Source organism: Monodelphis domestica, chromosome 1, assembly GCF_027887165.1.
Source record: "Monodelphis domestica isolate mMonDom1 chromosome 1, mMonDom1.pri, whole genome shotgun sequence".
In the NCBI taxonomy this organism is placed as follows: Eukaryota; Metazoa; Chordata; class Mammalia; order Didelphimorphia; family Didelphidae; genus Monodelphis; species Monodelphis domestica.
This window is the reverse complement of record NC_077227.1, coordinates 513,652,981-513,668,708: the sequence shown is the minus strand read 5'-3', so window position 1 is coordinate 513,668,708 and position 15,728 is coordinate 513,652,981. Positions and strand designations below refer to the sequence as shown.

The 15,728-nt window shown below is 41.1% G+C and overlaps 1 protein-coding gene across 4 annotated transcripts in view; it reads right to left on the bottom strand.

The window, feature by feature from the left end:
* Positions 1-856: 856 nt before the first annotated feature.
* The window catches only part of EFR3B (EFR3 homolog B), a 133,197-nt gene continuing 118,325 nt past the window's right edge, over positions 857-15,728 (bottom strand). For all 4 annotated transcript variants that reach the window (XM_007475928.3, XM_007475931.3, XM_007475929.3 and 1 more), the window contains 6 exons: positions 15,163-15,290; positions 14,345-14,436; positions 12,057-12,105; positions 9,707-9,813; positions 8,582-8,631; positions 857-8,157 (listed from right to left, as the gene is read on the bottom strand). In XM_007475928.3, coding sequence (XP_007475990.1) covers positions 8,052-8,157; positions 8,582-8,631; positions 9,707-9,813; positions 12,057-12,105; positions 14,345-14,436; positions 15,163-15,290 — 532 coding nt within the window. In that variant the 3' untranslated portion in view covers positions 857-8,051. The remainder of the gene's footprint in view (positions 8,158-8,581; positions 8,632-9,706; positions 9,814-12,056; positions 12,106-14,344; positions 14,437-15,162; positions 15,291-15,728) is intronic.

The window sequence follows — 15,728 nt, the reverse complement described above, 5'->3', positions numbered from 1 at the left end:
AGAGGAATTTAGGAGAAATAACACACTCCACATCCAGAGAAAGAACTGTCGAGTAGAAATACAGAAGAAAAACATATGATCAGTCATGTAGCTCAATGGAGATATGATTGGGGTTTTGGTGTTGAAGGATCACTCTACTGCAAATATGAATAACATGGAAGTGGGTTTTGAACAAGGCTACACATATAATCCAAGGGAATCACGTGTCAGTTGTGGGAGAGGAGGGAGAAAACAAGAATCATGTAGCCATGGAAAACTATTCTAAATAAATAAATAAAAAAAGAATATTAAACTCCTTTCCTATCTGGGAGAAAGGAGTCTACTGGTGCCCAGCCCTGAAGTTAGGAAGATCTGAGTTCAAATCCAGCCTTAGACACCTACTAGCTATATGGCTCTGGTTAAGTCACTTAACTTACTTGCCTCAGTTTCAACTGTGCTATGTGGATAATATATACTACTGTATGTAGGTATGTATGTAATATTATGTAACTTCCAGAGTTGTGAGAATCAAATGAATTAATATTTGTAAAGTGCTTAATAGTGTCTGGCACATAATAGGCATTTAACAGTTGTTCCTTTTCCTTTCTAGGATATAATCCTGCAAAGGGCCTTGAGGCTGGATGGCCTTCAGGGTCTTGGCCTCCTTTTTAAAAATAAAACTTTCAGAATCTAGTTCTGGGCCCCAGATTTCCATCCTGACAGCATCTATTTCTACCTTACCTCCTGGTGCCGAGGCAAAGAGAGGGAAGACTTGTGGGGGTGTCAAAATGTCAACAGGAAAACCATTGGTATTTCCAGACCCAAGTTTGTATCTCAATCAACCATTTACTTTTAAGAAACCAAGCAGGCAGCAATGTGGAGACAACATTAACATTTATTTGAAAAGGGCATCATAAAGACATGTTGGAAAATATTGACAAACATTCCCTAAAGAATTACCTTCTTAAGTATCACCCCTCCACATTCTCCTCCTCCCCCAAATCTACTACCTTTTTCTCAGCCCACTAATGAAACCAGTGGGCTCTGATGAGTTTTAAATACATAGGTTATCACAGGCACTAATTCTGCACCCACATAAAATAAATCTATCCACTATTATATACACGTATTTGAAACTATGTGGCACTTGTGCACACCCACCCCTAGCCACCCACCCCACCCACCCAGGGCCACAAAGGGTTTAATGTGACACACATACACATACACACACACACACACACTCACACACACACAATCTAAGGACAGAAGCATATACAGGTTTTCTAGCTGGGAGTGCTGCTTCTCCCTTCAGCTAATTAAGTGCTTTTCAGAAATCAAGAGGAGATAGAAGAGAATTCCCCCCATTCCGAGATATCCCAGAAAAAGAGATGAACTCAAGTCAGCTTCTTTGGTGCTCAGATAGAATGAAGCACTTCCCTCCAGGATCACTTTCGATTCTGCAACATATTCCTCTTCTATCAACCAATCCATAGGCATTTATTAAAGGCCTACCACGTGCCGAACGGGAGAGGAAATGTGGTACAGTGGCTTGAGAACAGGGGGTCCAAGTCCTGCCTTTGACACATGACTAGGTAAACTCTTGCCAATCTCTCAGCTCTGAGGAGCTCACCAAGATTATGAATTGTAGAGATGTTGACCTGCCTACTTAGGTAGGAGGTTCCCCCATTGGGAGTTAGTTCCCTCTACCAACTAAATGATAGGTTCAGACACTGTCCTAATTTTTGGGTAATACGGATAGAAAGGTAGAATAGAAATAACCCCTGCCTTCAATGAATTTCCCTTCTAGTTAAGTACTCCTCAAGTCTTTTAGCCCATTTGGGCCTGAATTAGACTTGAAGCAAGTGATTCATTTTTACTCTGAAGGTTGCCAAGGGATAGGGGGCAGACAAGTGACCCTAAATTGCTTGTTCCTCCCCGGGAAGTCTAGGTATCTTATTTCAGCCAAATCTGTCTGTGATCCTCTAGAGGGACCCAGGAAAAGCGTGAATTCTAGCTTTCACAATTACATGGGAGTCCAGTCATAACTAGGTATGGTAGAGGGATCTATCCATTAGGAACAATGGGATTGACATTAGACAGGATTAGACAGAAGCTCAGCCTGGTCCTTGAGCTTTTAATTTTCTTTAAATTTCAAGTCTCAAGTTCTATCGCACCTCTGGGTTCTAGGCACCTCTAAAAATATAAATCACATTGGAGCAGGGAGTTTTCCCTTACCAATGAAATCATAAGTGTAACTCTCATTCCTAGGGAACATTTCCTCCAAAATGTTAACTACCTGGGTGCAGCTAGCATAGTTATTACCCGCTTCTTGTAGCCTGGCTTGTTCCATTTGACCGTCCCTCAATCCTATTAATCTCCTAACCTCACTTTCTATTAAGAGGGTATTTTAAGGGGAGTTTCTAGATTTGTGGTGTCAAATGGGAAGAGGAAGAGTAGAGAATAACAATAGTATCCTGGGGCCTCTACATGAGGAAAATGTATACATTTACATGGCTCAGCTTAGTTAAGAGAAATTAGGAATTTCAAAGATATTCATGTCAGCAAAGTGATGTGGTGAATAGAATTCCAGGTCTGGAGTCAGAAAAACAACTGTGTGACCCTAGAAAAGTCATATAACCCTGTTTGCCTCAGTTTCCTTGTCTGTCAAATGAGCTGGAGAAGGAAATGGAAAATCAGTCCAGTATCTTTGCTAAGAAAAACTCAACCAGGGTCCCAAAGAGTCAGACATGACTGAAAAATAACTGCGCACATCTGATTAAGTCTTCTCAGGAAAGCTCTAGTTGCTCCCACCCCAGCTGTTCTTTTCTTAAGGCAGAGGCTCCAGCTGAACTTGGTCATGTAGACTATTAGCTGCTTGCAGACAGACTGTTTTTTGTTTTGCTTGGTATCTCCAGCACCTAGTACTGGGAGCTCATATATAGTAAATGCTTAATAAATGTTTGCTGGATTGAAGGAGAGTTTGCAACTACTTCTTGCCAGGAGAAGAAAAAGGTCTCATCACATGGAACAGCACAGACAGCAAGGGGACTGGGAAGCAAAGGGAATCAGTCTCCCCCAACTCTCTGGGGCCATTGGTGGGACATGAGCTACTCAGTCTAGATTACTTCCCCAATGCTTTGTTGTAAGGCACACCAGCATTTTAAGCTTCTGACTTTGAGGAAGGAATTTTACAGGTTCTTATTATCAAGAGCTGAAAGGCACCTCAGAGGCCATCTGTTTCCTCCTTTACGACTTGAAGACACTAGGCTAGATTATCATTAAAATCCCTTTCAGCTATTAATCAAAAGATCCCATGAGCTAATTCCAGGTCCCTCATTTTACAGTACCAAAGCCCAGATAGAAGTGTCTTGCCCCCAGTCACATTAGTGACTTAGTGGAGCCAGGAATCACATCTAGCCCTTTTAAGCCAAAAATCAATGTTCTTTTTATTACAGTTTGTTGCACATTTTTGATATGGCAATTTGATATACCTTGTTGATTAAATTAGATCATAGAAATCATCTAACTTGGATCCCAGAAGAGTTAGAAGTAGCTTCCTCACAAAGAGAAAGCAAATAAAAGTTCAGAAAAGCATCCTCTGATTGAGGAGAGGGGTCAGAGAATTGATGCTCTAAGTCAGAGGCTTCATACCCAAAGCCCCATACCACAATCTGGTCACAAGATTAAAATGTATTTGAGAAATATTTAACAAAATAAAGACAAATACAGTAGGCTACAGATAATGTTGATTTGTGGCTTTCTAAATCAATACATGGGTCCCTGGGGATCCTAAGTATGGGTTGGTGACTTGGTTTCTTCTTTGAGTTTGACACCACTGCTCTATAGGATATATCTAGAGATCTCCCTTGTTTTTTGCCTCTTCACAAGAAAGCTTAAAGAATAGAGATAACTAAGGGCAGCAGTCATCTTCTAGAGGAATGACTCTCATCTGTAGGCTCTTCAAAAAGATGTTATAAAAAAGTAGGTGGCAGCTAAGTGGCACAGTGGTTGGAGCACCAGACCTGGAATGGCAGGATCTGGGTTCAAACCTGACTTCAGACACCTCTAGCTGTGTGACCCTGGGAAAGTCACATAAGCCCAACTGTCAAGCCCTTACTGTTATAAGGTGTTTTTTTTAAAAAATGCATTATAGATATATTATTACACAAGTCTGAATCTCAGTATTCTTATCTATAAAGTGGTGGGGAGCTTGGCAGAGGGTTGGACTGGAGTTAGATTGGATGGCCCATAATCTCCCTTCTGGCTCTAAGTCTATGATCTCTACCACTCAGTGCCACAGATATAAGAAACATTGCTGGAAGTAGAGAAGAGGGTGGCTAACATCAAGTAAGAAAGAAATTGAGAGTCTCCCTTTAAAACTAAATTTAGGGCTAAGAGACAAAGTACTAAGAATAAACATAAAACACTAGTTGGTGCAGAAAGACTAGCCTGAATCTCTGGCTTCATTTGTCTTCAAAGTTTCCTCTAAGAAACTGTGTGCTTTGCTGTTCACTTGAAGTTTAGGTTGCTATTTTAATAAGAAATGTTCTATTATATAAAATAGGGTAGAATTTCATGCTTCTAAATCTAGATGTCCGCCATCTTGGATTTCAGGGAACGCATGCAACCTAAAACTCCATTAAGTGAGGTAGAGAGTGCAGAACCCAGAGGGAACAATCCTGCCCTCGTCAGACCACAGATGGAGTGTTTTGTTCAATTCTGATCGACATTTTAGGAAGTACATGGAAACACTGGAGAACAATTAGAGGAAGGTGGCCAGAAGAGCAACTGGCCTTGAGATCATGCCTTAGGAGGATCAATGGAAAGAACCCAGGCAGCTTAGGCATTGGGAAGGAGAAGGCTTGGCAGGAGATACATGCTAATTTTCTTCATGTATTTGAAGGTCCCTTACATGAAAGGAGAATCAGACATGTTTTGCTTGACCACAGAGAGCAGAATAAAGAATAATGAGTGAAGAAGATAAATTTAGGATTTATGGAGAGAAACCTATCCTAATGGTGGAAGTATCCAAAAGCAGAATAGGTTGCCCTTAGTGTTAAGTAGGCTGCCCACCCTTTACTGAAAATCCTTAAGTAAAGGCTTATTGACTACTTATCAGGCAATGTTACAGAGGGGATCCTTTATCTGTAAAGACCACAGGAGATGGTCTCTTGGAGACCTTTCCAACTCAAAGTGTGATTTACATTATGGCACTGACAACATCTTGAATACCCATAGTGCAATAACAAAAATTAAGTTGAACGATGGGCTGTATTTTTTTTCTCGTAACACATCTTAGGCTTGCATAAAACTTTAGAATGGCCTACAAATGTCTTTCATTGTTCAACTCTGCATTTTGGAAATAAGGGAATCTTGTTTTAGAAATGTACCCTATATGAATAAGTGTCTGATATTTAGACCAATATGTTAAGCATTAAACTATAAAAGCAAAGGAGACAGCTAGTTGGCTTAGGGGATAGAAAGCCTACCTAGAGATGGGAATTCCTTGGATTCAAATCTGGACTCAGACATTTCCTAGTTGTGTCTGGGCAAGTCACTTAACCCTAATTGCCTAGCCCTTATAGCTCTTCTTTCTGCCTTGGAACCAATACATAGTACTGATTCTAAGATGGAAGGTAGGGGTTAAAAAAGAAAAAAAAAGTAAAGGCCTTAGATGAGAACACTGTGATCGTTGGGCTCAAATTTCCCTTTTCTTCACTAAGAAACCATATTGGGATAGGAAAAAATCTATCTGAATCAAATTCCTTAACTTAAGTCCCTCAACCACAGCTATTCATAACACTCTGACTTTGGATTTGGGGCTGAGCTTATCACAGGCCATAAATAAGAACACAGATTCAAGTTAGTCTATCAGACTGCCCAAGATCCTCAACAGATTCATTCCTTAAGATTAAGAAGTCTCTGTCTCTCTGTGGCTTTCTGTGTTCTCTGTCCCTCTTGTAAATAGTCTTATAAAATCCCATTAGCCAAACTATAATTTGTTCACATCCTAAGATGTTCTCAGCTATACTAATAAATGAGAGTTTGGGGCCAGGGTTTGGAGGATTAGGGGATGAAGAAAGGGTTTTTTAGACACTCTGGTACTAGTGAGGAAGAGATGTGTTTGCTGGGCTTTGCCATTGGGGGCTCTAGCTAAGCCATGGCCCATGGGAAGGTGGCTGGCCATTGGGAGGATGAGCAAGAATAGAATGGGATACAGAAAAGTAACTGAAGATAAAGTTCGTTCTCCATTTCCCTATATTGCTTGGGGCCATATACGTATTGGTTCCGATTGGGCTTTTGCATCAACTTGTTGTCACCATCATTTATAAAAAGTTTACTGAGTACCTACAAGGTGCAGGGTGCTGGGGACACTGGAAAATCTAGAATTCAAAGGAGCTTCTATTGCACCCCTGAAGTCCAGAGGTATCACCTCATTTGGATCAAATACACATACAGACTTTATCCAAGAGAAGAGACACACATATCCCCCACCCCCCTTGCCCCAAGACACATATACACACACATACATACACCATACACGTACATACACTGCACTCCCAAGGCAGACAACTGGCCCACTCATTCCTTGGTGGATACATCCACTATTCTCAGTGCTGGCAGGTAAACTCCTGTTTGTAGGAATGGTAGTCGCAGAGACCTTCTGCTCAGGGAAGGGTACATAACTTTCCCTATAAGGGAATAATTCAGGGCAAGGCATTGGGGTCCCCTGTCATCCCCTGAATTTTTGGAGTGTCTTCTTTTGTCTTGAGCCACCTCTTATTCTGCCCTAAAGCCTAGAACCTCCAGCAATGAACCTAGGCCCCAAGGGAAGGGAGCCAATGAGAAACCATAATCCAGTGTCCCAGGCGGAGTAGAGATGCTAAGAGGGGACACAAGAAGGGAGGTGGAATTTGGCAGAGACAGCCTTTCTATCTCTACTTGTTAGGAGAGGGGGGTCAGTGGAGAATGTTCTCTAGCATGGCTTCTCATGATGTAAAACCCTCATGTTTCTATAGCAATGACAAGGCTGGAGTTGGTTTTGCTTCCTCCTCAGTCCCATAATCTTGCTAGATTTTATTCCCTTTGGCAGAAGAGATTTTGCCCTTAATTTCATTCTGGGTTCCCATCATGCTTTTGAACCCTGCTCCAAGGGCCCTGTGCCATTTGAGAGACTGGCCCAGGTCAACTCTTATGGGTAAACAGGAACAGGAAAAAAAATTGCTGGTATCAACTACTTGATTAGAACTGGCATCCCCTGAAAGGAGGTTCTCTACTTCTTCTCAGGTCCTAGTCTTAGAGCTGTCAGGGTTCCAGCTCTGTTTCCCCCCCTAATTCCTAAGGCACCCCCATTCTCTTCTGCCCAGCCCCTGGTTCTGATTGTGCAGTGATTTTTCATGTCTGGCAGAAGGAACTTCAATCTGTTACTAGGGGAAGGGAAGGTGAGGAAGTTTTCAATATACCTTACCCATCCTGAAGCAGCTCTATTAGGTGAGAATCTGAACTTCTGCTTGGTAGCTGGGAAATTCCCCAAGAGACTCCCAACACTTTCCTTTTTCTAGGGAGTGCTGCCCAAGAGGTCTGATGCCTCCCTGCTTTATTTCCTTATTCTGTTCAACCCTAGGTGTTCAATTGAGCTCACCGAGATCCTTGGCAAGGTTCCTCCTTTGAAATGTGGAGAGCTTGTTCATGGATGGTTCATAGGCTCTTCCCTTCCACCTCCAAACTACTCCAACTCATCAACCAAAGGCTTACTAAGGTCCCCTGACCCTTATTGGGAGAGAATCCTCAAATCTCTCCTCATAAAGGACCCCAGATGACCCAGAAGGAAAGGCAGAGAGGGCAAGGTAGACTTTCTGGCATAAAAGAGCCCGAGTGTGCGATGAAGCTGGGATGGTGGAGCAGTAGGAAGAGAAGGGTTGATGGAACTCAGTTCTCTTAGGAAGGTGCCCACCATTTTGGAAATTATATTTCTCCCCTGAGATCTCAGTTAGGATTCGTTGATGTAGGGGATGGGGGTGGGGATCCCCTCTCCCAGACCCATCCTCCACAGGGGCTCTCACTCTTGGCACTCAGTATACGCACAAATCAGGGAACTTCATCTCGTAGACAGGGATGGAGTGGTTCTGTGGCTGCCCATAGGCTGCTGTGATGGTACCAGATGGGCTTGGGGGAGGTCTGAAGACAGAAAGAAAAGAATGAGGGGAAATCTCATAAATGGTTGCAAACAAGGTAAGAGAATCAAAATTCACCTAGGGTAAATGTGGAAGAATACTCAGATTCTAACTCTAGATCTATGATTCTATGATCTCATGGGCAAGGATATACGTTTTAATTTAAGGCCAAATTCACCACGAGAGCCATAGTTATATAGTCATTCTGGGTTCTTATCCTGAAAGCATCTCCTAATTCACTGACATCTTTCCTTTCCCAATGGTCAATCAGTGCAGATACCAGTATCCAGTTCTAAGATGTGAGAAAAGGATTAAGTTCTTGGGCTTGTGGAGGACTCCAGAGAATGGAATCACTGAGTGGTGATCCTGGAGAAGAGGGTCCTGGGAAAGGTTAGAGAGCAGACAGCCCTCTACCCAAAGCTACGTACCGAATGGTGATTTCAAAGATCTGGTTGAGCTTGCTTTGTAGCAGTGATGCCTGTAAACCAAAGAGATGGAAGCAAGGTGAGCTCGAGGGCCCTGACCCTGCTACTTCACCACAGGTTCCTGTGGAAAGTTTAGTGCTAGCGGGGCAAGGAAAGGACCTAATAGTACTTTCAGCTTTTATCTTGTATCCTGGCTGTGCTAGCCTATAGGTTCAATCTGCTTGGGCTTTGGTCTTCATGAGAACTTGAGGAAAGTCATACCAGAGAGGTCTTTGGTATCTACGTCTTCAAGAGTCAACTAGAGGGGGCAGCTGGGTGACTCAGTGGATTGAGAACCAGTCCCAGAGACTGGAGGTCCTGGGTTCAAATCTGGCCTCAGACACCTTCCAGCTGTGTGACCCTGGGCAAGTCACTTAACCCCCATTGCCTAGCCTTTACCACTTTTCTGCCTTAGAACCAGTACCCAATATTGATTCTAAGATAGAAGGAAAGGGTTTAAAAATAAATTAAAAAATTTTTTTAAAGAATCAACCAGAGAGACACAGCATTGGCATAGGGAATAGAGGGGCTGACCTTAGAGTTAGGAAAACTTAGGTTTATATCCTGTCTATGACACATACTGGCTCTGTGTAAGCCTGAACAAATCTCAGGGCCCCGTGGCATCTCTCTGATACTATAAACTGTAGAGAAGTTGTTTTATATACAATGATAGAAGGGATTTTCTCACTAGAAGATGCCTATCCCCATTAAAATAGAGGTTCAGATAAAAAAATGTTTTAAGGAACCAAGTTATTCAAGGGAGACAGCATGGAATGATAGGTCAGGAGAAAGACTGAAGTCAATCCAACTTAAAATTCCCAACTTTCCACCCTGTACATGTACACTCTCTCTCTCTCTCTCTCTCTCTCTCTCTCTCTCTCTCTCTCTCTCTCTCTCTCTCTCTCTCTCCCTTCCTTTCCATCTTAGAATCAATACTGTATATTGGTTTCAAGACAGAAGAACAGTAAGGGCTAGTCAATGGGGGTTAAGTGACTTGGCCAGGAAGCTTCTTTCTGGGGTTATATTTCAGCATTGATATTATTAGCTCTGAGGGCTTGCCACCAGTCTCCCATTTGCTTTAACACTCACCCGAGCCCCACAGTGTGCAGCAATCTCCTCAAAAGGTGCCTTCTGGAACTTCTCAACCACCTGCCGCCGCCGCTCCCGCTCTTGTTCTTCTACTGCCACACTATCCACTGGAGTAGAGAAAGCTCAAGTTGGTACCTTGGTCTTGGCCAGGGATTCACATCACAATAAATAGGCAAATAGAGAGGACGGAACGTGAAGCCAGAGATCTAGAATTCTGGTCCTTACTCTACAATTAATACTGTCTCACCTTAGACAGTCATAGCCTAAGTATAACTTCTGCCTCTTTAAAATGGGAACATTAGATGATATTTGCCATGCCAACTTCAAAAGGTTGTTGGAATATTCAAGTGGGAAAATATATGTGAAAAAATTTTAATACTCATAATTCATCTTGGAATCAATACTTTGTATTGGTTCCAAGGCAGAAGAGCAGTAAGGGCTAGGCAATGGGGGTTAAGTGACTTGCCCAGGGTCACACAGCTAAGAAATATCTGGGGCCACATTTGAATTCAGGACCTCCCATCTCTAGGTGTGGCTCTTAATCCACCAAGCCACCTCTATGCCTCCATGAAATACATTTATAAATAGTCAAGGATTACAAAAAAAGGCAAAGTATTATTATTAACAAGAAAATTCTGAAAAAATAAGATTGGGAGAAAAAGTAGGAAAACACCTAGAGTATGGGGTCCTTAACCAAGACAAAACATGGGGACATCTGGAGGAAAAAGTGGCTGCAAAAGGAGAGGCACTAAAGGGGAGATGAAATTCTAGACCAGATGTACCTTCGTGTACAAATATGGATCTTTTGATATAAACCTCAACTCCTAAGAGTGGACAAAACAGTTTTTATCATCAACTTGACAACCATTAACAAACACAACCATTTCACCATGCAAACACTGGGGAGAAATCCTGTCAGATCCAATTTGTTTTTGAAAACACCTTGCTGTTTTTAAATGGAATAGGAAGCTTTTACCCACAGAGCTAGATATTGGCAGGTCAGGAAAACTAAGGTGAAATCAAAATGGACATTAATTCTATTGACATTACATTTCAATGGTCCCAAGATATTTACAACCTTATCTATGCTTTTCTTTAATAGGTAAGAATAATATGACAGCAGGGCAGTGGGTCTCATGGGACTTAGGTAATTTGTAGGCCAAGAATCTGAAGGACCCTGTATTAAGATCTAGCTGGAGTCAATTCAGGATAAATTGAGAATTAGCCACGATCCATGTAAGGTTAATGTCTGAATCCAGGATTAGGGTAAGAAATTGCTTCTTAGCACAGTTCTTTTTTGATTCATTCTGGTTTCTAACTCTTTTTTTTTTCATATTTCTCCTACTTCCTTCCTGTTGGGTTTTTTTTTTTTTCAGATGACTTCCTGCTATTAGATAGATATAGGGCCATGAGATCAACTCGGTCTACATCTGATAATGATAATGGGAGAGTAATTTAACCCTCTTTCCACCCTGTCTTGTTGGCTTTCAGTCAAGGAGGTAGTTTTCTATGTCTGTATTTATATTCCTTGCTTTTGATTTTGTCTTTAAATGGGGAATTTAAGCTTTTGGTTATTTTTACCTTCTTTTTTTTTTGAGAGAGAAATATAAATTTCAATTGTCTTATACTATTATCAGTCTTCGTTGTTTTGTTATTTCCTGTGAGTCACTGACCCTCAAAAGAAAGAAGCAAGTTCCTTGTTCTTGATCTGTGATAATAGCCTCTGGTTCACTGTTAATAGGGCATACTGGTGGTGAAAGATTTGCTTTAAATTTTCTCATCCTATTCTCCTTGCCACCATATATCAAAAGTCCTGATGACAAGATTAAGGGCTGGCCTGGCAAACTTTCCCACATGACTCAATGCCAACAGCATAACTCATATATTTCTTTAGCAACTGAATTTTCTAAATCAAAAACCTGACAAAGGACATTCATTAAGAAGCCTTGATGAAAAGGTACTTTTGAATACCACATAATTAATTACAAAGACCAAACTTGGAGCCAGTGAAGAAGAGAGGAAAAACACCCAACTGCCTCCCCTCTCTGTAGAAGTGGGGAAAGTATGGTGTAGAACATTACCTATAATCATTACAATCAGTTGCTCTATTTATTAGTTTTGTTGAATTATTTCCCGACATATATACTCATAAAAAATTCTTTATAACAAGGAATGGTTCCGTGAGTAGGAGACAAGAAACATATCTGGCAATGGAGATGATGTTAAAAAGAGATATTAAAAAGAAAAGGAAAAAAGTATTTTTCGACTGAAACTTGAACAATACAACAAAATCTAGGATATTTGATCACCAAATATACACCACTCATTAGCTTCAGCTGTTCTAACTTACCAATGGCCTTCTTTAGGGTCTCATAGGTAATCTCCTCAGCAGGGACTCTCTGTAGAAAAAAGATGTTTTTGAAGCTTAGCTTTCTTAGGAAAGGTGAAAGAAGGATACTGGAGTCTTCCTAGCCTCTGGCATTACCTGATACCTTCATCTACTAGATCCTAGGCCGAGAAATGAAAAGTCACTTTCTTTATTAAGAGGGGAACCCTATTGTTAGAAACTCTTTCAGACTGGTAAGATACCAATGAGAGGCCAAGCAGCCATAGTGCATGTATAACTAATTGGCTATCTACAAAGGAAAATGTCTGAGATTGCCTAGGGGAACCAATTTGTTTAGATCTTGACTTGGATCAGAAATTCTGTCTCAGAAATATCCCTGACCCCACCCATATTCTCATTCTCTCTCTCTCTCATTCCTTCTCTCTCTCTCTCTCTCTCTCTCTCTCTCTCTCTCTCTCTCTCTCTCTCTCTCTCTCTCTCATTACCAACCAAGTTTTTACCAAACTTTATCTGATGCCACTACGATGTAATCTGTTTTTTAAAATACTGCTTTGACTGATGGGTTTAAGATATTTGGGCCAGGGGGAAAGGATTGGGTATCTTTAAGAAACATGTTGGCATGACCATCATTCTGAAAATCACAGGCTTAGCACAGAAGTGATCCAAGGCTAATTGAGCATTAATAAAGAATGTGGAAGGAGCAGGGAAAGATAAGAGACCTTTTTTCCTAATGATTGCTCCCCTATATTGCTTCCTCTCCCCCATTAAAATGTAATAGCCTTCTCATCCCTTAGCAACTTGGTTGCTACAGTAACTTTTTCTGATTGAAAGGAAATCATTATGGGCTTTGATATAAGATATATTCAGGCAGAGAAAAGCCTGTGATATTTCCTTCATTTGTTTCTGACCTGGAAGAGCAAAGATCAAGGGATAGAGAATAAGGAAATTGAAGTTCAGATGCCCTTCAGTCAAAAAAATTGTTAGTTTTGGAGTTAGTGTAAATTTGTCATATACAATGAGCTATTTGTGTTTATTTTGAAATGAATGTGGCAGTCACAAAAATAAGCAATGGCCCTTAAGCCCAGCACTTTAAGGTTGGCTTAAAGCAAGTCAAGGAATGAGAGCCTCAAAATAATTTTATCCACCTTTCACTTCTCTTTGGTTTTCCTTTTGGTTTGGCTTTTCATGGATATCTATTTATGGAGGGCATTTATCACAATGAGAGATGCTGATGTTTAATTATCTTCCTTGATATCGAAAGGAGAGGAAGGATTTGGGTCTGGCAAGTCCAGAAGGAACCAAGTAAAATCCCTAAAGACTCATAGCCTTAAATTATTTGCAGAAGTGGTCTGAGAAGTTCATAAAGATTAGACTATGTGGCCTAAAATCAATGGAACTAAGAGGTTGCCTACAATGATCCTTAAACAATTAATAAGCATTTATTATTATTATTGCTATGATTATGTCATAGAGCCTTTGTTCTTTGCAGAATCTAGCACAGAGCAGAAGGAAATGATGAAAGAATAGCTTTGTCCTCATCTGCAAAAAGAAAGGGTAGGACTAAATGAATTCTGAAATCCCTTACAGTATTAAATCTATAATCCCAAATTGTGATTTTAAAATGAAATTCGAGGGCAAATAATCTTTCAAAAAGACTGCAAATTGGTGGGTAGGTCCTAGTGTATTATAAATACAAATAAGAGAAAATATGCACATCTGGCATCTAGCCCAGTGCATGACATGTTGAGAGTTCTTAATAAGTGAATAACTGAATTCACTTGATAACATGCATCTCTGGTTTAGGGGCAGATAGGTGGTGGCCCAGCCTGGAAATCAGGAAGACTCATCTTCCTGAGTTCAAATCTGGCCTCAGACACTTCTAGCTGTGTGACCCTGGGGATACCACTTAACCCTGCTTGCCTCAATTTCCTCATCTGCAAAATGAATTGAAGAAGGAAATGGCAAACCACCTCAGCATCTTTGCTAAGAAAACTCCAAATAGGATCACAGAGTTGGACGCAACTGAAAAATGACTGAACAACAATCACTAGTTTGATAATGGGGATCAATAGGAAAATAGACATAAATTTGCTTTACATACATCAATAAGTGAATGAATAAAAAGTATTTACTAAGCAGTTACTCTGTATCAAGCACTGTGCTGTTAAGTCATACTGATTTAAGAGGACAGAGAAATGAATCTGGGAACAATGTATATTTGAATAAAGAGAAAAAAGGAATTAGCACCCTCTCCTGGTCAGGATGGTATACAAGAAAAGAAAGGAATTTACCTCCTCCTTCTCTGGGCTATTCCTAGATTCTACTTCCACCTGCAGGGAAATGGTCTCACCAATGCTCTTCCTCTTGGACAAACGATCTTCATCTGGAAAAGAAAAATTCCTAGAAATTCAGAGCTTCTAGAGGAAGCCACAAGAACTAGACACTGAGATTCCCAGCCCCTATTGTCCTCTGCCTCCCTAAAACTTCACTGATTCACAGAAAATACAAGAGAGAGAGAGAGAGAGAGAGAGAGAGAGAGAGAGAGAGAGAGAGAGAGAGAGAGAGAGAGAGAGAGAGAGAGAGAGAGAGAGAGAGAGAGAGAGAGAGAGAGAGAGAGAGAATAGCCCTGCCTCAGAGATCTCCAGGGTGAGACAGATTTTGATATATAATGGGAGCTTGTTGGAACTTGGGCTCTGCTCCAGATCTACTCAGCCCATCTGGATTAGGTACTTGACTTTCTAGGGCTCAGATTTCTCTCCTATTGATGGAAACAGGAAACCCAAGAGGCCTGGTTAAGGGTTTGAAGTCATTAGAGATTTATATGTGATTCCATCCTCTAACTAGGAAGGTTTTAGCAAATATTAGTTGGCACAAGATTTGTTCATCACATTCCAGGTTATCTCTTCAACAAGTTGCCTTTAAAGATGCTTAGACTGATGGGTAAACTTCCAAAATAGCTAGCAGGTGTCTTACTAAGGATTTCGTTAAGTCTTAACCATTCTGGTTGGAATATAGGGTTGCCAGTTGAGGAGGACAGCCTATGGATCCAAATCCTAGCTAGGAAAAGTGAGAGGGATGAGGATAAAAGTTCTAATATTCCAATTCCTACCTGTCAGCTGAGGGATATAAGGTGTACAGAGCCTGTCGGAATTGTAGCCACTGCCCCCTAAGACTTCGCTGATCTTACTCTGACGGAACAGAAATTCGATCACCATTTGATCTAGGCTCTGGGACAACCTGGAAGAAACAAAAAGAAAGAATGGAGGAAGGAAGGAGACAGAACTTAGGACAAATAGGATGACTATGCACTCCTGCTGTGTCCTCATCCTTTCTATCCAAAGTACAACGCTAGTTCCTCTGGACATTTGTGCTCTAGGCTACCTGTTTAGGATTCCAGGACCAAATGGTTAACCCCTAGGGGATCAATAAGGCATAAACTAGGGGGATGCTTCCCTTAAGCATTTCTAAGAGAGATAAGTAACATCACCCTGTGGACAACATAATACCTCGTAGGCAATAAGATCATCTTATAGGCAAAGGATTCTCTATACAATACTGATTTGGCATTTGGATAGTGTCTTTTTTTTAAACCCTCACCTTCTGTCTTAGAATCAATACTGTGCATCAGCTCCAAGTTAGAAGAGTGGTAAGGGCTAGGCAATGGGGGTCAAGTGA